This window comes from Theropithecus gelada, chromosome 18 (genome assembly GCF_003255815.1).
Source record: "Theropithecus gelada isolate Dixy chromosome 18, Tgel_1.0, whole genome shotgun sequence".
In the NCBI taxonomy this organism is placed as follows: Eukaryota; Metazoa; Chordata; class Mammalia; order Primates; family Cercopithecidae; genus Theropithecus; species Theropithecus gelada.
Window position 1 is genome coordinate 38,327,802 of NC_037686.1, and position 26,991 is coordinate 38,354,792.

The 26,991-nt window shown below is 37.4% G+C and overlaps 1 protein-coding gene across 2 annotated transcripts in view; it reads left to right on the plus strand.

Moving 5' to 3' along the window:
- Positions 1 to 26,991, plus strand: part of C18H18orf25 (chromosome 18 C18orf25 homolog) — a 96,969-nt gene that overhangs the window by 42,612 nt on the left and 27,366 nt on the right. For both annotated transcript variants that reach the window (XM_025365620.1, XM_025365621.1), the window contains exon 2: positions 3,251 to 4,035. In XM_025365620.1, the coding sequence (XP_025221405.1) occupies positions 3,321 to 4,035 (715 nt within the window). In that variant the 5' untranslated portion in view covers positions 3,251 to 3,320. The remainder of the gene's footprint in view (positions 1 to 3,250; positions 4,036 to 26,991) is intronic.

Consider the following 26,991-nt stretch of genomic DNA (forward strand, 5'->3'; position numbering starts at 1 on the left):
GTTGTATGGTCATTTTAACAAATTTACTTTTCAGTCTGATGCTGTATTATGTACTTTGAAAATATCCAGTGCTGCCTTCTTTCACAAATTGAGACTTTGATGCTTGTCCTATATAGCTGACATTAATTTCATCTGAGTATATTTTCTCAGATATTTTAACCTTAAGAAGAATTTTTTTTTTTTTTTTTTTGAGACGGAGTCTTGCTCTGTTGCCCAGGCTGGAGTGCAGTGGCCGGATCTCAGCTCACTGCAAGCTCCGCCTCCCGGGTTCAGGCCATTCTCCTGCCTCAGCCTCCCGAGTAGCTGGGACTACAGGCACCCGCCACCTCACCCGGCTAGTTTTTTGTATTTTTTAGTAGAGACGGGGTTTCACCGTTTTAGCCAGGATGGTCTCGATCTCCTGACCTTGTGATCCGCCCATCTCGGCCTCCCAAAGTGCTTGGATTACAGGCTTGAGCCACCGCGCCCGGCCAATTTTTTTTTGAGACAGAGTCTCACTTTGTCGCCCAGGCTGGAGTGCAGTGGCGCGACCTCGGCTCACTGCAAGCTCCGCCTCCTGGGTTCAAGTGATTCTCCTGCTTCAGCCTCCTAAGTAGCTGAGATTACAGGTCCCTGCCACCATGCCCAGCTAATTTTTGTAGTTTTAGTAGAGATGGGGTTTCACTATCTTGGCCAGGCTGGTCTTGAGCTCCTGATCTTGTGATCCACCCGCCTCGGCCTCCCAAAGTGCTAGGAATACAAGTGTGAGTCACCATGCCCGACCTTGAGAAGAATCTTTATTCCAGAATATACAACTTGAATCTCCATAATATAATTAACTCTCATTTTTATTCAGTTAGAAAATCTTGGTCCCCTCCACTGCTAAATTTGGCTTAAAAAAAAGAACTTGGGTTTATTCCTCATACCTGGGGGTATTTTGTATCTATGAATATTTTATTTCATGTTTGTATTGACAGCATGCTTTATTTATAACGGTCTCCATTGGTTTAACTGTTACTCCCTCTGTTGGCTTTCAGAGGTGTTACATTTTTTTGTAATGGTGTCAGAAAAAATATTTATGCTGATTTTCACTTAGCTCCAACATTAGTACTATAATTGATACAAATATGTGAAGTAGGCTGCACACAATATTGTTTTATTTATTTTTGATTTATTTTATTTGTTTTTGAGATGGAGTCTTGCTCTGTCACCCAGGCTGGAGTGCAGTGGCGTTATCTTGGCTCACTGCAACCTCCGCCTCCCAGGTTCAAGCGGTTCTTTTGCCTCAGCCTCCCGAGTAACTGGGACTACAGGTGCTCACCACTGTGCCTGGCCAGTTTTTGTGTTTTTAATAGAGACGGGGTTTCACCATGTTGGCCAGACTGGTCTCGAACTCCCGACCTCAGGTGATCCACCTGCCTCTGCCTCCCAAAGTGCTGGGATATAACAGGTGTGAGCCACCACTCCTGGCCTAGGATTGTTTTAAATTAACACATGTTTCAGTGGCCATGAATGTTCTGGTTTCCATGAATGTGTTAAGGAAACTTAATCAGAATGCCTGTTTTATCAACAGCTGAGAACAGGGCTATGAAAAACAAAACAGGTACACAGAATGTTTGTATTAAGCAAAAAGTGGACTTGGCATGTTAGATCTGTTTTAAAGGATTTTTCAAGTATTTCCTAGGTTTTGTCTACTATAGATTGAACTATCAAGTTAACTTGATGGAGTGAGATGCTGGAGATGCCATATTGCACCTAACTAGCATTCCATATAGGTTAATGGTTGTGTGTGTCTGTGACCTATGGACATGATAGTTGCTTTCTGTAATGTAACACTTACAGGGCAAGTTATTTAGTTGCTTTCTATATTTAGCATCCTCTTTAAAAACCACCAGATTTTCAATAGGTTCTTAGAAACCACAACTTTAAATGGAACAAGATACTGCTGGTCTTTGAATGATGTCCTTTAGTTATAACGTTAATGAAAAAATTGGTTTTGTTAAACGTCATTTCACTTAAAGTCTCAGTTTCCAAGAACCTATTGACGATGTTAAGTAAGGACTTAACTGTATAGGTCATAAGCTTTTGAGGTTAAATATTATGTCCTGTACCTGTATGGTTAATTGGAGTTGTATCACTCACAGTGGTGGTAGAGTGTTAGGATTTAAATTTAGCATCCAAAGTGTAAAATGGGTGTAGAGTATTTTCTCTTAAATCCTTAATTCATTCATAGAATATACTAGGCTTTCTGGATTCTGTATTTAGTGACCATTGTTGATAAAACATCAGTTTAAACACTAGCCTCACATTCAGCATGATGAGGTATGTGGGAGCTAGGTAGGATTGAGGAAGCATCAAATTCTGGCCTTTCATCTTAATGCTTCACTAGAGCAACTCCTATTAAGGGGACTGCAGACAAGTTTGATGCATAGTATTTGGTTGCTCATTTGCCAAATGCATGTAATTGGATTGTGCATGTGTTTTTGTTTTTTTTTAAACATAAGCGTAGGGGCCAGGTGAGGTGGCTTACTCCTATAATCCCAGCAGTTTGGGAGGCCACAGTGGGTGGATCACTTGAGCTCAGGAGTTCGACACCAGCCTGGGCAACATGGTGAAATCCTGTCTCTACAAAAAATGCAAAAATTAGCCGGGTGCGGTGGTGTGCTCCTGTAGTCCCAGCCATTTGGAAGGCTGAGGCAAGAGAATTGCTTGAGCCACGGCAACGGAGGTTGCAGCTGAGATTGCACCATTGCACTCCAGCCTGAGTGGCAGAGTGAGACCCTGTCTCAAAAAAAAAAAAAAATTTGATGTTTCTCTATTGTAACTCCCCTCCTCCTACCTCCTTTCTTTTTGGATTTGAATGTAAAAGTAGTCATTCCAGGTAATGCATTTCTAGACTAGTGTTAAAGCATTCTTTTTCATTTATATCAAAGTCAATACATGCATATTAATTATATCAGAGTTTTGAAGATTTCTTTCTAGAACACTTTAAATAAAATTGTAAACTGGAAAATGTTCGTTACATGTTGGCCTTGCAAGTTCAGTAATAGTGATTAATATTATGGCATTTTTAGTAGCTCAGTATGCTTAGATTTTGATGGTATTAGTCCTTTGAATTTGACTTTTGATCAGAGAAGCAGATAATAATATGTATATATTTTAAAGGCCTGTGTAATGGTAAGTTTTGCCCCACCGACTTATAAAGGTAGGCGTGTTGTGTTGACCAAATAATCTGGCATTCTGTTTATTGACTTTGTGTGTTTTTGTACAGGTTGCTTTCCTGTTGCATCTTTGATACCATTTCCTAGACTCTACTCCATGATTTAACTTGAAATTCTGAAATGAAGATGGAGGAGGCAGTGGGAAAAGTCGAAGAACTCATTGAGTCCGAAGCCCCACCAAAAGCATCTGAACAAGAGACAGCCAAGGAGGAAGATGGATCTGTAGAACTGGAATCTCAAGTTCAGAAAGATGGTGTAGCGGATTCTACAGTGATTTCTTCAATGCCCTGCTTGTTGATGGAACTGAGAAGGGACTCTTCTGAGTCTCAGTTAGCATCCACGGAGAGTGACAAGCCTACAACTGGCCGAGTTTATGAGAGTGACTCCTCTAATCACTGCATGCTTTCCCCTTCCTCTAGTGGTCACCTGGCTGACTCAGATACATTGTCTTCCGCAGAAGAAAATGAACCCTCTCAGGCAGAAACAGCGGTAGAAGGAGACCCTTCAGGAGTGTCTGGTGCCACAGTTGGGCGCAAGTCTAGGCGGTCCCGATCAGAAAGTGAAACATCCACTATGGCTGCCAAGAAAAACCGGCAATCCAGTGATAAACAGAATGGCCGAGTTGCCAAGGTTAAAGGTCATCGGAGCCAAAAGCACAAGGAGAGGATCAGGCTACTGAGGCAGAAACGGGAGGCTGCTGCAAGGAAGAAATACAACCTGCTGCAGGACAGTAGTACCAGTGATAGTGACCTGACTTGTGACTCAAGCACGAGCTCATCGGATGATGATGAAGAGGTTTCAGGGAGCAGCAAGACAATCACTGCAGAGATACCAGGTAGAGGATGTTTTTTAAACTGACTGTAAAGTACCTGATGGCATTCTCAGCTGTCAGGCTCAGTTAGATGAGTGACACTTGAAAAAATCCAGGAGACCTGCAGCTCTGTGTAAATTTGAAGACTGCAGTCTATTACAAGACATGGCCAATTTATAAAACCTGTTCTGAGGTTTCCAGTGCACTTTAGCACATCAGGAAAAAAAAAATTAAATGGTTAATGATAGGGACAAGATTATTTTTAAGTAATGGAATTTCTCACAAGTCTCTCTGTAACACATTACCTGAACTCCCATCATTGCCTTTTTAGCACTGCTTAGATTTAATACTCACTGTTCAGCATCATTACTGAGTACATTCTCCTCAGGAATAGGCACCTTGCTTTATTATATAGCCACTGCACTCGAGCTTATAGTGTCTGAAATAACACATTCTATCTTTTGTTAAAGTTTTCTAATAATTTTTCCTCCAAAAACAGTAGTTTTATATGTTTTACCCCATATTCAGTGCATGATAAGCTAATTATCCTTGTTACAAATCTTTCTATCTTAAGTTGTCACTCACATTGAAAAGAATGTCTTTCTGAAAAATTTTCCATTAGTTTCCCAAGCTTTAAAAAAGTTTGTTAGAAATCTGCTTGTTCTAGCTCTCATTGGTATAAGGGTCTGTAATTTATTACATATTTGGTAAATCTGCTTTCCCCATATTATTCCATCTGGTACTGTGTACTATAATACAAAGGCAGTCTTGAGATTTCATAGTGGAAGAAAGATGTATCTGAATGGCTCTTAAGTAGTGAATTCTTATTATCCAAGAGATCCTTACAATATGATCGGGAACATTTCGTAAACTATATGACGTTGAATAGGTCATGGCAGTATTGTTTATTGCCACATTGAAGAGGGGCAAGTTCTGATTTTCTAAAGTTTTACGAGTGACTATGTTTTTTTTTTCTCTCTGGTTTTCTGAAAGCTTTCTGTATCTACATGTGAAGACAGCATATTGCTGATATACAAAGAATATTTGAAGAAAAATCATATTGGTTAATGAAATCTATAGCTTCCCAAAGTTATATAAATTCAGTAACAAGAATGATTGGTTTTAAAGCACTTTATAGATGTTGAAGTTCTGATAATAAGTCTCGTTCATATAATATAAATATGAATCTCAAACAATCTTTAGAAATGCTTTTTACTGTTTTAATATCTCTGTTGAATTCCTTTGCTATCGTTCCTTGTAATAAAACTACCGGGAAGGGGATTTCAATGAAGCTCATCAGTTAAATGCATGAGAGAAACAGACTTTGGGGTTGTTCTAAGGCAGGTTTTAGGTATGTATTTTAGTTTTACATGTAATAATATTTTTAAGAAAACCTTATTAATACCTGTAAAATTGTGCATTCCTATATCTTGTTCTAACCTCTTAATCAAGACCTTGATGGATCTCTTAATACAATACTTAATCCAACTTACTAAACAGGATCTTATGTAACTACCCCAATACTTTGCCTTTTTATGGAAAGGAAGAAGGTGGGTAAACAAAATTCTCTCTGAAGACAGAACCCCATTGTAAGGTGGCTTGAGAAATGTCTTCATAGGCACTTTCCCTGTTTTGCTTAAATAGGTTAGATGTGCTTTGTTCATATTTTCCTAATCTTCTTTCTAATTGAGTATCTTGATTACTGCTTAAAACTTAAAACACCAGTGGTCTATTTCTTGTCTCTTCTGAATTGTGTACTAACTGAACACCAAAGTAAATTAATTTAAATCTATAGTTTGGTTTCTCTTATTCACACCATTTAGTAAGTTTGTGGCTTTTGAAATATAGTTTTCTAAGGTAATCCTGGAGAATCAAATGGTAGATTGAGGTATAGGACCACTGTATATGACTGCCTGTGTGTGTGCTGGCAGTTTTGGGAGGTGCCATTCCCATAAGACAGGTATGAATGATCTGTACTGGAATTATGCAAAGCAGCAAAGACGGAACAACCTAGAATTCAAATATTAGGAATTTCATTTCAATTGTCCATATTATTGTCTCTTGAAAAATTGTGACATTGTGAATTTTTAATGTAACAGTGATGTATCTTTCAGTTTCCTGAGTCACCTTATGACTTTGGGGAAGAGAGGAGGCACACTCAACCTTATAGTAAGAGCAGTTGTCGAAAAGTTGCATAAATTGTAAAGGTAGGATAAATTATGAACTGACTTGAGTTCAACAACATGGACATTCAGGTGAACTTAAGCTGGATGGGCCTAACAGAATCTCTTGGATGTCGGAACGTTAATTCAGCTGTTTACACAGAATGGAAACCAAGTGGAAAAGTAAAAACCAATTATTGCCATCCTCTTTCATTAAGGTGCAACCCATTTAGTAATTCAGGAAATACTCTATAAGCTTTTGTTTGGGCTCAGCTTAAAAGTTGAAGGCATTATCTTAAATAATTCCTATTAGGATATCCTAATATCTTAATCCTAAATGTTATGTCAAAGAATTGTAACTGTTAATGCATTTTCTCTTTGAGAGAGTGCAAGTAATTAATAATGCAGACCAGTATAGTGCACGATCATACTTTGAGTTTGATATCTGGGCAACAGATGTTTATGATGATTTTTAAAGTCAGCAGTTAATTAACTGACAGGCAGCTTAGTGTCGGCGCTAGATCATCTATCCTTAAAGGTTTTGGAAGTATATTGATGTTTTAAGGATCTGTTTCGAGGTATCATATCAAAAGAATGCTGGCAGTATTTTCATTTGGGAGACTTAGAGATGAGTAAAGGGCATTTTATAGTAAATTTGTAATATTTTATGGTGAATTCATGTAAAAGTACTATGTGATGGTTATCTTGAATATCAAGACTTTTATCAAGTGATTTCTTTCTTTTTTTTGAGACCGAGTCTTGCTCTGTCGCCGGGCTGGAGTGCAGTGGTGCGATCTCTGCTCACTGCAACCTCCGCCTCCCAGGTTCAAATGATTCTCCTGCCTCAGCCTCCCTAGTAGCTGGAACTACAGGCGTGTGCCACCATGCCCAGCTAATTTTTGTGTATTTTTAGTAGAGATGGGGTTTCACCATGTTGGCCAGGATGGTCTTGATCTCCTGACCTCATGATCCGCTTGCCTTGGCCTCCCAAAGTGCTGTGATTACAGGTGTGAGCCACTGCGCCCAGCCATTATCAAGTGGTTTCTTTATGCATTATGTTTTTGTGTTTTGATCGTTCTCTGCAATTTTATGATTAGAGCATTACTTTTAATGGGGGGGCAGTTTCTCTGTAAAATCAGTTTTGAGACTAGCTCTATAAAATCTGTAGTTGGAGGGATTTTGATTTTAATGTAAATAATGGACATTAGCCCTCATTCAGTTTGAAAAAGTTAATTTTCTGAACATACTAACATACATGCATGGGTATACATGGTCAGTGGGGAAAAGTTTTTCCAGTAACTGTTTTTCATAAATATTTAGCAGAGTGGACCTCCATACAGGGTACCTTTATCTTGTCTTTAATGACCTGCTTTGTGGTTAAATGCCTATTCACACTGAGGTTCCAAAAATAATACACCCCATGGTAGGTAAGAGTGAGTTGTCTTGGTTGGTTTGCCTTTGAAAATCTGATTTCTTTTGGAGAATGTCGTTGAGGGTACTGAGGACAGCTGTCTAAGTTTACTTGAATTCTCAATCCATGCAGCCAGGCTAGACCAGCTCAGCCCCACTTCAAGACAGGATCTCAGCACTCATTACTCACCATACATATTTAATGCAGTGAGCTGCATCATGACAAGCTATCATCTTAACTCATAGTTTTTCTCTGGTAGAGATAATTATACTTATTATACTTGATCAGTTAACTCTTGCTTAAAAATTAAAAAAATATTTTTAAGTGACAAATTATTTGTAGAAATTTTTGAAAATAGAAAAATGTGAAGTAGAAAATTAAAATCACCCATAATTCTGCTTTTGTTAACATTTGAATATGTTGTCTTCCATGATATATAACAAAATTTGTCTGGATATTGTGTATGTCATCCTTTCCTTCTTAGCATTGCGTTTTGAGCGTTTAACTAGAGCACTAAATATTCTCCCTAGAACATACGGATTTTGAATAATTTAGCTAATCATAAAAATAACTTCCCTAATGTTGGTCCTTTGGGCTCTTTTAAGTTTTTGCTGTTATGAGTTAAGGGTATGAACACTTAAGGCTCTTGACCACATACTGCCATACTGCTTTTAAAAAATAATTAAGTTGAGTGCAATGGCTCACGCCTATAATCCCAGCACTCTGGGAGGCTGAGACAGGTGGTTCACTTGAGGCCAGGAATTCGAGACCAGCCTGGTGAACATGGTGAAACCCCATCTCTACTAGAAATAACAAAAGTTAGCTGGGCATAGCAGCACGTGCCTGTAGTCCCAGCTGCTCCAGAGGCTGATGTGGGACGATTGCTTGAGCCCAGGAGGCAAGAGGCTGTAGTGAACTGTGATTGAGCCTCTGCACTCCAGCCTGGGTGACAGAGCAAGACTCTGTCTCAAAAAAATCCAAATAAAAACAAAAATAAGTTTATTTCACCCAGGAGCTTGAGTGTTCATGCATTGTATTCTTGCTATGGAATATTAATTTTTTTAAAAAGCTTGCTGATTTGATAGAAGAGTGATATCTTGTCGATGTGGTGTCTCACGCCTGTAATCCCAGCACTTTGGGAGGCTGAGGCAGATGGATTACCTGAGGTCAGGAGTTTGAGACCAGCCTGGTCAACATGGTGAAACCCCATCTCTATGGGGAGAGAAAAAAAAAAAAATTGGCCAGGCGTGGTGGCGTGTGTCTGTAATCCCAGCTACTCGGGAGACTGAGACAGGAGAATTGATTGAACCTGGGAGGTAGATGTTGCGGTGAGCTGAGGTCACGCCACTGCACTCCAGCCTGGGTGACAGCAAGACTCTATTTTTTAAAAAAATGGTATTTTGGTGTTAATTTGCATTTCTTTGATCACTACTGAAGTTGAAAAATGTTTAGCGATTTGTATTCGTTTGGTAAAGTCTGTTCATATTCTTTGCACATTTTTCTTCTGACGTGTTTTTTCTTACTAATTTTTGAGGCCTTTTAACCTTTTGGGGATTTAATTGCTTGGCAAATTTTAAATATAAGGCAGTGAGGAGGATTCATGGTTGAAGATCCCAAACCCACATAGTGAATCCATGAAGCACAGTAATTGATCTTTTTCCTAGATTGAATATCAAATGATTTCAGTGGCTAAAAGCCCCATGTCCCTATTTTAAGCCTTTTGTAATCTGGTTGTAGTTTGGTAGCTATTTAAGAGACTCACAAAATACATTGATAACAAAACACTGACACAAAATAATCAGGTAAAAGCTGTCTATTTTCAGCTTGGTAAATGCAAATCAGGTGGGTAAAATACATACGGTTTTCAATCTGGCTATGTATTAGAATCAGCTGGGTGGCATTTAAAACGTCTGATGCCCAGACCCCATTTTAGCCCCATTCAATCAGAGTCTTTGGAGTCTGACCCCAGGCATCAGCTTTAAAACTGATGACATTTATACGATCAGCCTTAGGTGATGACACTGAGTAGCCAGGGCTCAGAACCGCTCAGTTAAGCATTGATATGTTAAGTCTCCTATATCTGAAAATCACTGTGAAACTGGTAGTCTGATTCAATTAAGTTCTCTTACTGCTAATGGTTATCAAGTTCTAAACAGTGGAGTCTGGTTTTTTTGAAATTACATTAGTTATAAATTACAGCACAGTTCTATATTAATTAACAAGCATTAAGTGCCCTCTTTTACTTCATTTAAGCGATTATTTGAAAAGCATGCAATGTCTAAATGTGGTTTTCTATATGCTACAAGGTCTGGATGATGTTAACTTAATTAAAAAGCTTTAAAGTCTTACTGGTGGGTGTCCTTTGGCAATTTCTCGTGTTAAAGCACCAAGATACTATTTTTGGCCTGCTTTCCTTATTTCCTAAAGTGAGTGCCTATATTAACTTTGTAAAAGGAAAAGCATAAAGTCTTTTTCTCAAAATAAGGTATATCTTAGTGTTAATAAAAGAGCATGTGTGTGTTTAAGGTGAGAATGTGGTCCCTTTTTTTTGTCATTGTTTTTTAATAGATTTTGCTTTTAGAGCAGTTTTAAGTTCACAGCAAAATCGAGCAGAGGAGACAGAGAGTTCCCATGTACCCACTTCTCCCATATAGCCATGGCCTCCCCTACTATCAACATCCTGCACTAGAATGGACATTTGTTACAACGATGAACCTACATTGACACATCATTATCACCCAACGTCTGTAGTTTACTGTTAGGGTTCACTCTTGGTGTTGTAAGTTCTGTGGGCTTTGATAAATGCATCATTGGTCCCTGTTTTTAAGGCCTCAGAATGTCTTGCTTATCAGTGATTATTGCTTGTAAGAATCTTTATGAGGCTACAACTTACCTCACTGCCCCCAGCATAAATGTTCTTATATCATTTTCAGCTTTTAAATATTCATTTTTAGTATTCATTGAGACATAAATAATGCGAGAATCTAAAGCAGATCAAAGGAGGCATCTGATTTCCTGTCCTGTGCTTCAGTTTGCCCAGCACTTATAATGGGGCTTAAAGGAAGTTAAGCTTTAAATTTCATTTAGTCTTTTTTCCCATAAGCTAAACATACTAACCTTTGGGGAAAGTCATGTCCTTCTTGAGGGAGTTTTCATATAAACAAAACTTTTTTAAAAAGTGAGGACAGCATAGGGGATGGAGTAATCAGAGGAAAAGGAATAATATGAAATTAGAGGTTGGTGACCGATTTCATGAGGTTTTTATTTGCTAGGTAGAACTGGGCTAAATGTTTGTCTCACAGCCTTTTAGGCATTGAAAATAGGTGGCCTGACTGAATTAAAAGTTCTTTTTTATCTAGGAGAAGCACAGTTGTATTTGATAGTGAGACATGGGAAACTTCTCTTTGCATCTTCATAAAAGGTCACTTTGTGATAAAGCAAACCATGTTTTCACAAATTAGTTTAACAAACGCTCAATAGAGCATTCCATAAGAGCATTATTTATAAGACTCTCGATGTAGGTTGATGGTATAAGGCCAAGATGGATTGATTCCATCAATCATTCTTTTATTCAGCAAGTATCTGAGCACCTAGTCCATGGCTTTGGGGATACTACAGTGAGAGAAGTCTCTGTTGTCATGGAACTTAATCTTTCATGAGGAGACAATAAATGAATTCATCATATGCTATCAGGTAGGGATATGTGATGTGAATAATAAGCAGGATATAAGAGATAAAGATTGACTAGGAATGGGGTAGAAAAGCTATTTTAGTTAGTGTAGTCAAGAATGATCTGAGGAAGTAACATTTTTATTAGATCCCTTAGAATGAAGAGTTCAGTATAGTTTTATTAGAGACCTAAACTATAGGGGACCCAAACCAAAGATGATCTAGCCTAGTTCAAGGATGAAATTATATATGTATGGGACCATATCCTAAACTGGACCACTGTGCTACTGGGTATTAATAGTTGTACACATGTTTAGATGTTTGGAAAGTGCTGGATTATGTGTTAACAGATGTCATTTGTTTTAAACCTCAGGGCGCTTCAGCCATTAATGAAGGTGCTCTCCAGTGGGAAGGATGTGATTTGTAGTATATCCCAAACTTAACTACATTTTGTTTTGTATGTGCATTTTAACACTTTACACAGACCAGTTTGTAAAAGCTGACCCAGAGGTATTCTGTATCATCTCCTTCATGTGGTTTTCCATAAGAATTAAAAAAAAAAATTAAAACAGATCTTTTGTGTGGTAAGAATCATCACCTGAGAGTGATTGTATAATGATTGAGTATGGGCCAGCTGACAAAACAACTTTTTAGAATTTTAAAGTGAAAGGAGTTAAAATACTCAAGAATGCAGTAGTTCTCAACTAAGGATGTACATTAAAATCACCTGGGGAGCTTAAACCGAAACAAATCTTAGGTGCCTTGGAGCCACCCTAGGTTTTGGTATTTAAGCCTCTCCAGTTCTTATTGTTCAGCAAAGGTTGGAAACTACTGTTACAGATTCAGTCAGTTGTATTCAGCCTGTGTAGTAACAGAATACATGCTGCCAGGTAGATATATTAAAGCTATGAAAAATAATATTATTTCATTATTTTTTTGGAATTAGTGGCTTTGATTAATGAATTTAATCACTACCTATGAATGCTAGATCTATCAGGCTCTCCTTAGCAATGCTTATGTCATTTTCCTGAGTAAGTGTGTCTTAATAAAAATACAATTTCTGAAGCAATAATGTTTTATGAAATGGCCTCAGTGTCTTTAAAGGTGCCTTCGGTCATGCTGGGGGATCTGAAGGAGCGCCCAGGGAAGTTACAGGATTACTTGACAGGGGTGCTGTGTGATAGGAACTGCACAGGCAGTGTCCTAGAAGAGGCCAGGAGCTGTTTTTCCAAGATGCAGAGGCAGACAGAGAAGTTCCACATGTGGATGGAAAAGGTAACTTACCCTGACACTGGCAAAGAGAACAAGCAGCTACTCGAACCGAGGGGACCTAAATGCAACTAGTTGGCCAAAGAATTTTCCCTATCACCCATCAAGTGCTTACATGGCAGATGCCTGATTTCCAAGTACTGCCACAGCAGCCCTTTGGTTCTTACATGACTTGTCCAAATATTGACAGTATGTCAGAGTTCCCAAAGATGTATAATTGCAATTTTCTAGTTAACGTTGCTGGAAATGGGAATATTACCTAACAACCTTTGAATCTATCACAAATGAATTGTATTGACAATCTGCATTTTGGATTGTGTGAGAAATAATATGCTTTTGCCCATTGTAAGTTTCTTTTGATGATGTTGCTGGGGTTTTTTTGAGACGAGAGTCTCACTTTGTTGCACAGGCTGGAGTGTAATGGCGCAATCTCGGCCCACTGGCCCACTGCAACCTCCGCCTCCTGGGTTTAAGCGATTCTCCTGTCTCAGCCTCCCGAGTATCTGGGATTACAGGAGCCCACCACCATGCCTGGCTAATTTTCTGTGTATTTTTAGTAGAGACAGGGTTTCACTATGTTGGCCAGGCTGACCTCGTGATCTTGAACTCCTGAGCTCGTGATCAGCCCACCTTGGCCTCCCAAAGTGCTGGAATTACAGGCGTGAGCCACCAAGCCCAGCCCTGATGATGTTTTAAAAGCTGCAGTAAAAAACAGCTTCCTTTTTAAAAATTAGGTATTTGCGACAGAAAGCCCCAGAATTGGATACATTTTAGCTTGAGTTTTGTTATGTATGGTTGGAACATAGAACCATATTTATACAATAGTAGGAGCCATCCTCTTCCTTGCTTTTTACCAAAAATAGAAATAAAACAAAAAACTGGAAATTTTAGTGAACCTAAATAGGTAGATGGTTAATTCCTTGAGAATCTCTTAGCACTTACTCTGTACAGACGCTGTTGACTTCTGCTTCTAATTGGGGGACCTCATAGTTAACTGTGAAGATCGTAGTTAACTGTGAATGTACTCCATGAACATTTTTATGTAATTATTCCACATGTCATTTAATAATCTAATTTTTTGCTAGTTTTTCATGAATTATATTCAGTATCACTTGTATGCAGAAGAACACAATACGGTTTTGAGCAAATATTTGCTATGTGCCTACTATTCAAGATAATGTAGGGAAAACAGATTAGACTGCAGCTTGATTTCATGCATGAGAAAAATAGTATTTTTCATTGACATGGAGATGGATTTTTATTTTGAGCTTTAATTTAAAGCTCAGTGCCCAAGGTGGTAATCTGGTAGGCATCAGCCAGTGGAATTTCTGCTACCCTGATGTAAAGGGTACCTGTAGAGGATAAAGATAAAATGGTCACTATATCAAGGGTATGTATTGGGTGGGGTTTTAAATTGCTGGTGACTAAGTTTATTAGTGAATGTACTACCAGTTTAATTTTGTTTTCAGTCCTCGAATTAAAAATAAATGGACCTTAGTTATGTTAAATAACTCATAGAGCGTGTCAAAAGATAGGAAATATCACAGGATTGAAGGTCTTGCAACATGATAGATGTTTTTATGTGCAGCCTGGGATTGGTAAATACTGGCATTTTATCTTTTAAAGATTTCTAGTAATAATGTGAGACACAGCTAAATTAGGATGACAGTCTTCAATAGGAATATGTAAGTTTGCTGATACTAAGTGGTTTTTTAAAATTGGGTTTTCCACTGGATTTACTTTTTTTTTTTTTTTTCCTGAGATGGAGTTTCACTCTTGTTGCCCAGGCTGGAGTGCAATGGTGTGGTCTTGGCCCACTGCAGCCTTTGCCTCCTGGGTTCAAGCAGTTCTCCTGCCTCAGCCCCCCAAGTAGCTGGGATTACAGGCACCCACCACCATGCCCAGCTAATTTTTGTATTTTAAGTAGAGACAGGGGTTTCACCATGTTGACCAGGCTGATCTCAACCTCCTGACTTCAGGTGATCCACCTGCCTCCGCCTCCCAAAGTGTTGGGATTACAGGCATGAGCCACTGCGCCTGGCCTGGATTTATTTTTGAGAGGAAATTAGTCTTTCACATTTATAATAACATCAATATGAAAAAGGTTCATTTTATTTAATGAAGTTGCCACTTAGGAAAAAAAACCGAATTCTGCTTGTGTTTTTTAAGAGGAAATATAGGTGGTATATTTAGAGTCTCATATAAACAATCTTCGATATCTCTCTCAATATTTGTTAGTAACGTTACTCAGAAAATATGTCACCACTTTGTTTTGATTCAGTTCTATATCCACATATTTGTAACTTGTAAATTACCAGCAATAGACTGAACCAGGTTTTTTCCTTTTCTGGTTTTGAATTGAAAAATTGAAAATTGCTGCTTTATTTGTTTTTTTCATTTTAGAACTGGTTTTATGAGAATTGGAAGTTAACTTTGGGGATGACTTATTTCTGTGTTCAGTTTTTGTTTAAGGATATATACATCCTTGTACAAGGATGTATATAATATATATGACTAGCAGTCTCTCCCTTTTTTTTTTTTTTCATTTTTTGAGATGAGGTTTCGCTCTCATTGCCCAGGCTAGAATGCAATGGCGTGAACCCAGCTCACCGCCACCTCCGCCTCCTGGGTTCAAATGATTCTCCTGCCTCAGCCTCCTGAGTAGTTGGGATTACAGGCATGCGCCACCATGCCTGGCTAATTTTCGTGTTTGTAGTAGAGATGGGGTTTCTCCATATTGGTCAGGCTGGTCTTGAACTCCCAACCTCAGGTGAACCGCCTGCCTCGGCCTCCCAAAGTGCTAGGATTATAGGCATGAGCCACTGTGCCTGGTCGATCTCTTCTTTTTTTGTATAATGATTTTTAGATTTTCTGAACTTAATATTTGACCAGTAGAGGTAAGGTTTGAACACCGGGAGCAACTTACAATAAATAATGTTAGTATGATTTTTCACTGTAAAATATATGAGAGTTTGTTATAACTGATGGGTTTCTCTCTGAAATGATAGTGCAACATTGGTTAACTATTTCCCCAAACAGATTTTTTTAAATTAAGTTTTACATCAATAGGAAGAACATATTGGTTTTGGATGACTGAATGAATTTTAATGAATCTACAGTCTTTACTTGAAGTTTAGGTATTTTCAGGGAAGTTCTGTTTTCACCTTCTTCCTGGAATCCCAGATTTTTATTAGACATAGATTTTTAGATGTAAGAAAATATTAATTTAATTTCATCATGTTAAAGACTACTTTTCTATGCATGTGTAAACTGCTTCAAGCACTTAACAGGCTTCTTTTTTGTTTTATGATATAATACTTAATATATTAAGCATGCTTTGAAATGCATTTTAAGATAGAAAAGGTTAATTTTTTTAAGAATAACATAGACAACTTATTGCTAGTGTTGTATTGACTGGATCCATTCTAATTTTTATTGTTATTGGATAATCAGGCAAGAGCTCTGTAGATTTTTTTTGCCTTTAAGAAAAAAATTTCAGTGGAATGGAATTAACAAACATAGGTAGGCTTTTTTTTTGGTGGGGGTTGGGGAGATAGGGTCTCACTCTGTCATCTAGGCTGGAGTGCAGAAAGGTGCCGTCTTGTCTCACTGTAACCTCTGCCTCCCAGGCTCAAGCAATCCTCCCACCTCAGCCTCCCAAATAGCTAGGACTACCACCTGGCTAATTTTTGTATATTTTGTAGAGACGGGGTTCTGATACATTGTTCAGGCTGGCCTCAGACTCCTGGGCTTAAGTGATCTGCACACCTTGGCCTCTCAAAGTGCTGGGATTCTGTGGGATTCGCATCTGGCCTAAAACATAGGTATTAATAGTTGATATTCAAGGTAAGAATAATATTTTGAATATTTGAAAACACTAATAATTTTGGAAAGCCTTTTCTACAAAATTTTGAGTAAAGGAAGAAAAAGAGGTTTTGGCAGAAAGATAAGGAATGCCAGAATACACTGATTTAATTCTTAGAACCTATACCAAAATATTAAAAATTTATCCTAAAGTAAAATTTAACATCCCGTGGTTTGGAGAGTTTAGGAATAATTTATAACAGAAACATATATAGGAAAATTTTTATCTTGATTTTCAGTTTTTGCAGAGTGCTTTGAAGGTAATACATCTCTGTCTTAAGGAGTGTTGTTTTGAAAAACAATAGATTTTGCTTTACAATGGTTACACCTTTTCCAGGTAGAGCAATTAAAAAATTCCCCTTTCAACATACTTTGTTTTTATATTACAGACATTTAAAGAAGTGTCAATATGGGAAGTACTTGTTGTTTTTCGAGACGAAGTCTCGCTGTGTTGCCCAGGCTGGAGTGCAATGGCGCTATCTCAGCTCACTGCAAGTTCCACCTCCCAGGTTCACACCATTCTCCTGCCTCAGCCTCCTGAGTAGCTGGGACTATAGGCGCCTGCCACCACGCCCGGCTAATTTTTTGGTATTTTTAGTTGAGATGAGGTTTCACTGTAGCCAGGATGGTCTCGATCTCCTGACCTCATGATCCGCCTGCCTTGGCCTCCCAAAGTGCTGGGGTTGTTTTTTTTCATTTTTTCCAGATGGGGCGTCGCTCTGTTGCCCAGGCTGGAGTGCAGTGGCACGGTCAAGGCTCACTGCAGCCTCAACCTCCCAGGCTCAAGTGATCTTCCCAAGTAGCTGGGACCACAAGTGTGTGCCACCATGTCTGGCTAATTTTCTTATTTTTTGCAAAGGTGGGGTCTTGCTGTGTTGACCAGGCTGGTCTTAAACTCCTAAGCTCAAGGGATCCCCCAGCCTCGGCCTCCCAAAGTGCTGGGATTACAGGTACGAGCCACCACGCCTTGCCTTATGAAGTAGGGTTTTTTTTTGTTTTTGTTTTTGTTTTTTTTTTTTGAGTTGGAGTCTCGCTTTGTCGCCCAGGCTATAGTGCAATGGCGCAATCTTGACTCACTGCAACCACCACTTCTTGGGTTCAAGCGATTCTCTTGCCTCAGCCTACTGAGTAGCTGGGATTACAGGTGCCTACCACTGGCCCGGCTAATTTTTGTGTTTTTAGTAGAGATGGGGTTTCACCATGTTGGCCAGACTGGTTTCAAACTCCTGACCTCAGTTGATCTGCCTGCCTTGGCCTCCCAAAGTGCTGAGATTACAGGCATGAGGCACTGTGCCTGGCCTGTGAAGTAGTTTTAATATATATATTTTTTACTTGACTAGTGTAGGTTATTGCATTCTCTTTTCCTGAGGCAGTGTGTATTCTCAAGATTACATGTATAGTACTAATAATACTAGTAAGTGGGAATTACTTTTGGATTATGTGACAGCATTTTTATGTAGCTATTGTTTAAGTCCCTAGTGGTCCTCTCTTCATTTCCTCTGAATTCCCTTAATTTTCCTAGAATTTTAAGAAGGTTAAGGACCGTGTCCTGTTTGTATTTATTTGTAGTCTATAAAAGGTTAATGCTGGAAAGAAATCTCTTTCAGCCTACAACACTAATCCAGAAATGGTTGAAATGCTTTTTTATTTAAGAATAAAATCCCATGTCTGGACTGTTGCATCTCTCTAATATGTGCATATGGAATTTTCCCTTTGTCTAATCCATCAGATAATTTTTTTTCTCTTGTTTTCATGGGAGAGAATTAAAAGGAATAAGCTGCAGACTTTTAAAAAATGTTTCATTTAAAAAATCACCAAACATTGTAAAAAAAGTAACTTGAGAAGTGTTAGGAAACAAATTATAGTTTTAACTACCACAATTATAATTTTCTTACTGGTTGTTACATGTTGATACTTCCTTTTAGTATTTCTCTTTAGTTGGCATTTAAGAGGCCATTATCCTCTCACTAAAGGTAAATGTGTTTTTTGATAATCTAGCTACAGCCTGCTTTCTGCCTAGTTTGTGCTAGCTCAGTCCTAGGACATTAGATACCTAATCATCTTAAGAGAATTTAACCAGCAGATTAGAGTGATCTGGTTATTTGAGCCACTTATTAGACAATAGTAACTCTCTTAATCATATTGATCTGTACTTTTTGTGCATTATTAAAATCGAGCATAGTTTTTAAAGCCCACATACTATTTTAATTTCGAGCACAACAAGGTCAAGTTAAAATCTTAAGGCTTAATATTTTACATGAAGTTTTACTTTTTTTAAAATTAGAAGTAGCATACAGATTGTTATTTGGAAAGCTCCAAGGGAAAGCATTATCAGTTTTTTGTTTGTTTGGATTTTTACTAAGAGAAATGAGTCTAGTTTCAGGGATGTGTGTATGCATGTTTGTACCCATCTTCAGAATTCTGAAATAACTGAATTTCATTAATGTTAGACTTGTCAAGTGGCTGGAGGCAGATAACTGTACAGTTGCTACAGTGATTTCTAATGGATTCAGATTATTAATATAATACCTGTTTATTGCTTCCTAACAGTATGTAAGAAAATAAAAGTTGCCTACATATAAACCTAGTTATGGTAATTAAGCTTGATAAAAAATGTCTTTTTAAGATTAAAGGTTTGGGGCTTTTATTTTTGTTTTTTGAATCTCACTAGTAGACCGAGTAAAAGAATATACAGTAACTAATTTATTTTGAGTATTGCTTTTGTCATTCCCTGCTGTTACTAAGATTTAACAGCAAGAATCCCTGGGTCTAGGTATATCTCAGTTTACATAAGATTTCTTTCTTTTTTTTTTGTTTTTTGTTTTTTTTTGTTTTTTGAGACAGAGTTTCACTCTCGTTGCCCAGGCTGGATGGAGTGCAATGGCGCGATCTCGGCTCACTGCAACCTCCACCTCCCAGGTTCAAGCGATTCTCCTGCCTCAGCTCCCCAAGTAGCTGGGATTACAGGCGCCCGCCACCATGCCCAGCTAATTTTCTGTATTTTTAGTAGAGACAGGGTTTCACCATGTTGGCCAGGCTGGTCTCGAGCTCCTGACCTCAGGTAGTCCACCTGCCTCAGCCCCTGAAAGTGCTGGGATTACAGGCGTGAGCCACAGTGCTCAGTCTGATTTATTTCTTAAAAGTTGTATGCAGAATGATTTAAAGCGTATTAAGTCTGTTTGTTAATGAAAGAAACAATATAGTGAATTCTTTTTTAAGCAAAGTACCGTAAATTGATATTACTGGTAATTTTTATTTTTAACATATAGCTGACTTTGCATAAAGATACACAGTTACATGAATGTTATAAGAAAGATGGCAAACAGGCTTTGTGTTATCATTTGTTTAAAATAGCAAATTATGGGCAAGTTATCTTACACAAAGGTAGCCTTATTAAATTAATTGTACCTTTTATATTTTATTTAGCTTATATTGATTTTCATCTCTCCTTTAAAAACATTATTTAAATAGTACAGTGAGGGTACAATGAAAAAGATTTCATGGAATGCCACGTCAGAAAATACAGTGTCAAAACAATTTCAGTAAATTTTTTTCTCAAAATCCTCTTCAGAAATAACATATGCCCTTAATCCTAGTACAGATAAAAAACATGTCATTTTAATTTGTTTAGAAGTTACGAGATTGTGAATTGTAAGTAACATGGAATAACTTCCAAGTTTCTATACTCATTTTTCCCCCCCGGTTTCTATTTTTATTTCCTCTGAAGTTTATGAAAGTTAGTAGAAATTGCAACCAAACTGTTAGTTTGCTAGTATTGAGTAGATATTCTCATGTTATATTAGATTACCACAGTGTAAAATAGAAGACATCATAAAAAGTGAAGGAATAATCCAGAAAGAAGTGTATTCTTTGGCTGTTAAGTCTTATTCATAATATAACTTTAAGATTTGGGAAGAATGTTATGAAATTACTGTTTTTATTTTATTGCATTTTCTTAATATCCTTTACCTCACTGTGCATTTGACATGTAACCTAGATGAATAAAAATTTTGAAAAAGAAATGTTTCCTGTTACTCTGTTGAGGATGGTGTTATGTGGTTCCCTACCAGTTAATTCATATTAGGTGTTTCTGAATCAAGAAACTTGCTTTTCTGTAATGAAATAAATGATATTAGTTTCTAGTTAATATAACAATAGATTTTACGTATTTGGGGGATTATTTTTAGGTTTTTTGGTAGTTGAGAAAAGAATACCACTGTGAACATAAAAAGTTAAGATTTTTTTTCTTTAAACTGTATGTCCTACTAAACTATCCTATTAAAAATTGATGAATATTTGAAAAAATAGCAAAATTTAGACTGATTCAAGGAGAAATCAAAAGGCTAGAATGTGGAATGAATGACTCTTTAGCAGGGTACGTAGACATAGGGATGTGGCTAATATATCTAAATTTTGTGCTCTTTCTCGCTGTATGTAGTACAGATATTTTAGTTTTTTTTCTCTACGGATCTAAATCCTCAAAGCAGTAGGTCATGGATTTGTCCCTGAAACAGATAAATTGAAAGATGGTGACCTCTTCAGGTGCCTCACTTCTGTATTTATAGCTTTTCTTAAATATCCAGATGAATTACCTGAGTTATCTTTCGAATAATCCCACTTGAATCAGAGACTTCACAAGTTTATAGTTAGTGGTGACACATTAAGTTGTTTTTTCTTTTGATCAGCTTTTCCATTACTCTGATAATCTTGGATCTTTGCTTTTACCTCTTTTGATCATTTCAAAATGGTAAACCCTTCATCAATATCATAAATAACTTTCCTGGGTGGTCAAAATGATGCAACGTTTATCAGTATAAGGACAAATTTAATCCTTAAAATCTTATTTTCATCTTGGAAACTTTATAACAAAAAGTTTAAATTTTTAATAATTGAGTATAATGGAAAAAGTACAAAATACATTCATTTGGTTTTATTTTAAAAATGACTTAACTCCTAAACATAAAGTTTCAGTGCATATTGCTGCATTTCATTTCCATGTAGCCCTATCTTAGACATTTTTCCTTTTACTAAAATAATTTTCTGATATTATTCTGAAGAAAATAATACATATATAGTTTTTGGTATTTAAGGCTTTTTTCTGGACATGGCCCTTTATAGATTTTTATCTTTTGTTGATGAAATTCTTCTTTTCTAAGAGATGTTTTGAAAATGACTGCTCTCTTTTCAAATTATTCTGCATGTATTTTCTATTTTTTTGATTGATATTTTTACACTTGATCTTAGTCAAAAGGCCAAGAAGCGATGATTGGCATTTTTATTACTGTTTTTTCTCTTTCTTTTTTGAGATGGAGTCTCGCTCTTTCCCAGGTTGGAGTGCAGTGGCGTGATCTTGGCTTACTGCCACGTCTGTCTCCCAGGTTCAAGTGATTCTCCTGCCTCAGCCTCCCGAGTAGCTGGGACTACAGGCGTGTGCTACTCTGCTGGGCTAATTTCGGTATTTTTAGTAGAGATGGGGGTTTCACTATGTTGTCCAGGCTGGTCTGAAACTCCAGACCTGAAGTGATCCACCCACCTCAGTCTCCCAAAGTGCTGGATTATAGGCGTGAACCACTGTGCCTAGCCTCATTTGTAAATATACATTTTCATCTTGGTAAATATTCTAATGTGTAATGAAACTGCTTTTTTTTTTTTTTTTTTCTTGAGTAGGTTCTATTAAAATGCAAATTTCCTTCTGTAGCTCTTGAGGTTTGCCTCTTTCCCTCAGTCCCTCATGCCCACACCTTATTCCCAGTATTTAGATTCCTTGGCTAGATAAGGTGTAAGATTTTTTGCTTTTCACTATCTGGATTGAGGCTAAGTATGATGTTTACCCCCTCCTTTCTCTTGGTGTTGTGTGGATAACAGAACCGGGCCTAGGCCATCAAAGGGCCTAGGGTCCTTTGATGGCATAGGGTCCTTTGACAGCAACAAGACAGATTTTTTTTCTTCTTATAGTGAGGAGATTGGAGAGATTGGGTATGGCAAAGAGGAAGAAGGGAATTTCTTCTAGGCTTTATTGTATATTACTATGGCTGCATAGACATTGAAATGGGGGTCAAAGGGGCCAACCATGTGTTTGTCCATTGCCCCACCTTTCCTTGTGCCTTAGACTTAGCAATAGAAAGGGAAGGGGGAATGATATTCCCATGTGTATCTGGGTTACAAGAATTATTCATGTTTCCTAGATTTAGTTAGCGTTCATAATGAGAGAGTGACAACACTTGTGTTAGTGGAGGTGCTCTTGTAGGCAAGATGATGCTAAATGTAGATTAATCCTGAGCAATTTCCATTTGGCTTTGAAACATTTTTCTATGAATACATGTAAGCTGACATTTCACTTCAAACAAAAATACAAAAGTCACGTTTGTGATGACCTTATTCAACTATGAATCCTAGCCAAAGCATTTACTTACCGAGTTGGGTTCATCCATGACCAACATCAGGCACTGGCATAGGCACTGATGTTCCTCAGAGCTTCTTGCATGCCGGTGGTATACCCAGAGTATACATGCAAAGGTAAGCAAACAAACAACAAAATAGGGCAGGTGCTAAGTATAATGGAAAGGCAGGGCAGTGGACCAATGTTTAAATTCCTTTTGTGTTTTTTGTTAATGTTGTCTTTAACCCTCACCATAACTCCGTGAAGACACTGATTAGTGAAATAGTTTACCAGGGTCATGTAGCTAAGAGGAAGTAGGCAGGGCTTTAACTTGTGTCTGCTGCCAAAAATCTATAGTTCCTGTGCTGGGAACACCAGTCTCATCCTGTATATTCTTTCCTTCAGCAGTGAGAACAATTATAGTCTATTGTGGTTTCACCTAATTAGGACTCAAATTTTCATCTGTAAAATGAGAGTAGTGTTTGTTTAGTTTTAAAATCCTGTGCTTCTGATTATCAAACCTGGAAAGGGGAATTTGTCATGGGATGAACATGGTAAAGGAAAAGTTAGGTTTTGTTTTGATTTGTTTTTGTGATTCAGATTTTCTAATGAGATTTAGAACATATTTGAAAAGGAAACTAATTCATAAAATTAAACATTTGATGGCAACAGTGCAGAAGGCTTTAAGGTCATAAGGGGGTAGACCTCACTGTATCAGGAATATGTGACAACACAGATATATCTATATTTTGGTATTTGAAAAGTTAGAACCTATTTAGTGTAGGATAGAAGCTTAGTGAGACAGTACAAACCCATTTCTAGCATAAAATGGATGAGTTAATGTTTTTAAATAAAAAGTAGTTGGTAGATTTTTTAAAAATTCTAAAATATTATTATAATTTTTAAATAATAGAGATGGAGTCTTGCTATGTTGCCCAGGCTAGTCTCGAACTCCTGGGCTCAAGTAGTCCTCCTGCCTCGTCCTCCCACCTCGTCCTCCCAAAGTGCTGGGATTATAGACATGAGGCACTGTGCCCAGCCGTTGTTGGGTTTTTGACCTTTAACTTTCCCTGTGTTGTCATTATAACAGCAAACATTTCAAAATAATTTGATCAGGAGGAGAAATAGCACCTGAATTACCCACAGATTGAATGGTTATTAATTATTTAACACAGATGTGTTACATTTACCTCTATAGAAAGATGCTTTTAATGATTATAGAAAAACCAGTAAGTTCAATATTAGAAATTTATGTTTTAAGATTGTGACAGACATCAGAGCTGGCAGATGGGAGAATGTGCAGCTTGGATAACTTAAATGTTGTAAGCATGGAATGTGCCTATGTTAATGACTGAATCTTAAATTGGAAATGTTTTCATGTATAACTTTACTTGAAGTAATTACTTTTATATTTTTGAAAATCAAAACAGTCTCTTTGTAGCAATGCAGTTGTTTTAGTAGCATAGAGGAATAATCATGTGAGAGCAAGGGCAGTATCCCCATGTTTATTCTATCCTATAATGAACTGATAGAGTCAAATAGATAGCAGCTTCTGTTTTTTTTTTGTTTGTTTTTTTTGGTTTTTTTTGAGATGGAATCTTGCTCTGTTGCCCAAACTGGAGTGTAGTGGTGTGATCTCAGCTCACTGCAACCTCTGTCTCTTGGGTTCAAGCGATTCTCCTGCCTCACTTAGCCTCCCAAGTAGCTGGGATTACAGGCATGAACCACACACCTGGCTAATTTTTGTAATTTTAGTAGAGACGGGTTTTCACCGTGTTGGCCAGGCTGGTCTCAAACTCCTGACCTCAAGTGGTTTGCCTGCATCAGCCTCCCAAAGTGCTGGGGTTACAGGTGTCAGCCCCCATGCCCGGTCAGCTTCTGTTATTAATATGCTGAATTTTCCTAGCTCCTCCCCAGCGATTTTTTTTCCCCTTCAAGAGATATTTCTTTTTAAAAGCAGATAAAATAACTGCAGAATCTTACAATCTTACCTGTCATTTACTTCTGTATAGCAAGAATCACATTTTAAAAGAATGTCACGAATTGTTACCATAAGTTAGCTAATATTTGTATAGTAACTCAGAGTACAAATCCTGACGCCTAGTGCTTTTTTTTTTTGAGACAGAGCCTTGCTCTGTTCCCCAGGCTGCAGTTTAGTGGCATGATCTCGGCTCACTGCAACCTCTGCCTCCCAGGTTCAAGCGATTCTTGTGCCTCAGCCTCCCGAGTAGCTGGAATTATAGGCGTGCACGCCACCACACTCAGCTAATTTTTTGTATTTTTAGTAGAGACGGGCTTTCACTATGATGGCCAGGCTGGTCTCAAACTCCAGATCTCAAGTGATCCACCTGCCTTGGCCTCTTAAGTACTTGGATTACAGGCGTGAGCCACCACACCTGGCCCCAAGTGCTTTAAACAAATCTTATTTAAGTTTGATTTCCTAATGATAGTGTAAAATGACCTTGGAACACAAGATCCTTAATTGTGGTTTCTTGTTGGAAGACAAAGTTGGAAAGACAACATTTCATTATTTTATTGAAGTTTATATAGTATTGACTTGTCATTGTTTGAATATATTGGAAATGAAAAATGGCAGTGATCATAATTTATTTTCAATTTTAAGTGTAATATATGAAAATATTGCTGTCTCTGTTTATGATGAATACTAAATTTAAGCTAAGTTATAAGGTATGCTGTTTGGAAATATGGAAGATACAAGAATGAAGCCAGATAACAAGTTTATGCTTGTATTTCCTACTGATGAAGACTTTCAGACGAGTTATTTTCATGGGTAGGTGATGTCACTCTGCATGTATACACTTATACTTTTTTGCATGATTATACATGTAGGAGTGGTACAATTTTGACTTGACTATTGACCTGTTGCCTCAATTTGGGGATGGGGTGGAGAATATGAGGGCAAGATGCTCTGAATGGTATTAGTCATATAAATTTTAAAATAACTCACTAAAATAACTTACTACAAACACCTAAAAAAAAAGCCCTTAAAAAATAGAACATATGGTCAAATAGTCAATATTGTACTTGGCCCTCATATCTTCTGCACCCAAGTATTTGGACATCACACAGTATCTTGATTCCATAATAATCATTTTGAACTCTGACGAGAACGCCATAGAATATTGCAACTTTCTTTTCTTTTTTTAGAAAAGAAAAGCCTCAAACACGAATCAGTTTCTTGATATTTAAACTAAAATCAATTACCAACTGATACCAAGGCCACACTGTTGAATTTTTTGGTCATTGAACTTGATTTACCCCTTAAGGGGATCTGGAAATTATTTTTAAGTGGTCAACTAAAGTTGTCCTGATCGTCAGAATTTCATATTGTGACATGTCTGTTCTTTATACAGTGGCACCTAACAACTCATTTGCTTTTATGTTTGGTCATTTTGTATTTAAAAAATATTACTACATAAACTAGTGGTTTGGTAGTTTAGTTTTAAGGGGTCACTACCCAAAGTGTGTTTTTGTTCAGTGACAGTTGACACAATGGATATTTGTATTAAAATAGTAATACTTCATTGTGTTACATTTTTATGATTCATTGACATATATGCATTCCTTCATAGAGTTTCATAAAATAGGTGTGTTTAATATTCATTTGTTGGATGATATTTTAAAAACCTTAATGGAAATAAATAGTTTGCTTGCGCTTCATAAATAGCCTTTGGGGGAGAAAACAACATTCCTTTATTTCTGCTTTATATTAAAATAGGGGTAGTAGAGGGATTTCTTACTTGAAGGGAAACTTTATGTTTGCTTTTTGCTGTTAATGTTTTTCTTTAAAAAGGGGTAGAATTAGCACTTTAAAGCATGTATCTATTCTACAAGCATGAATTTTGACTTATTTTAGCATGAATTGCTGCAGTGTAATAAATTTACTTTGAAACTCAGCTGCCTTTTTCAGCCAGTTAGGGGGATTTGAGGGTGGAAGGGACCTCTTCCAGTAAGAACTTTAATATCTTCTTGTAAAATCACCCATAAGATTGCATGTCATTTAATTGTAGTATGAGCTGGTTGTCTTTCTTAGGGAAAAGGAAATAGAAATATCCCTCATAAGATATCCAAAGCAAAATCCTGAAAATGGATTTTGTTGTGTTGTCTTTTAATAGAACGTCATAAAGTATATAACATCCCTGTTATTATAAAAGGACTTTACTGGAAATAGATGCATTAGTCAAAGAGCTCTAGTGTTAACCTTA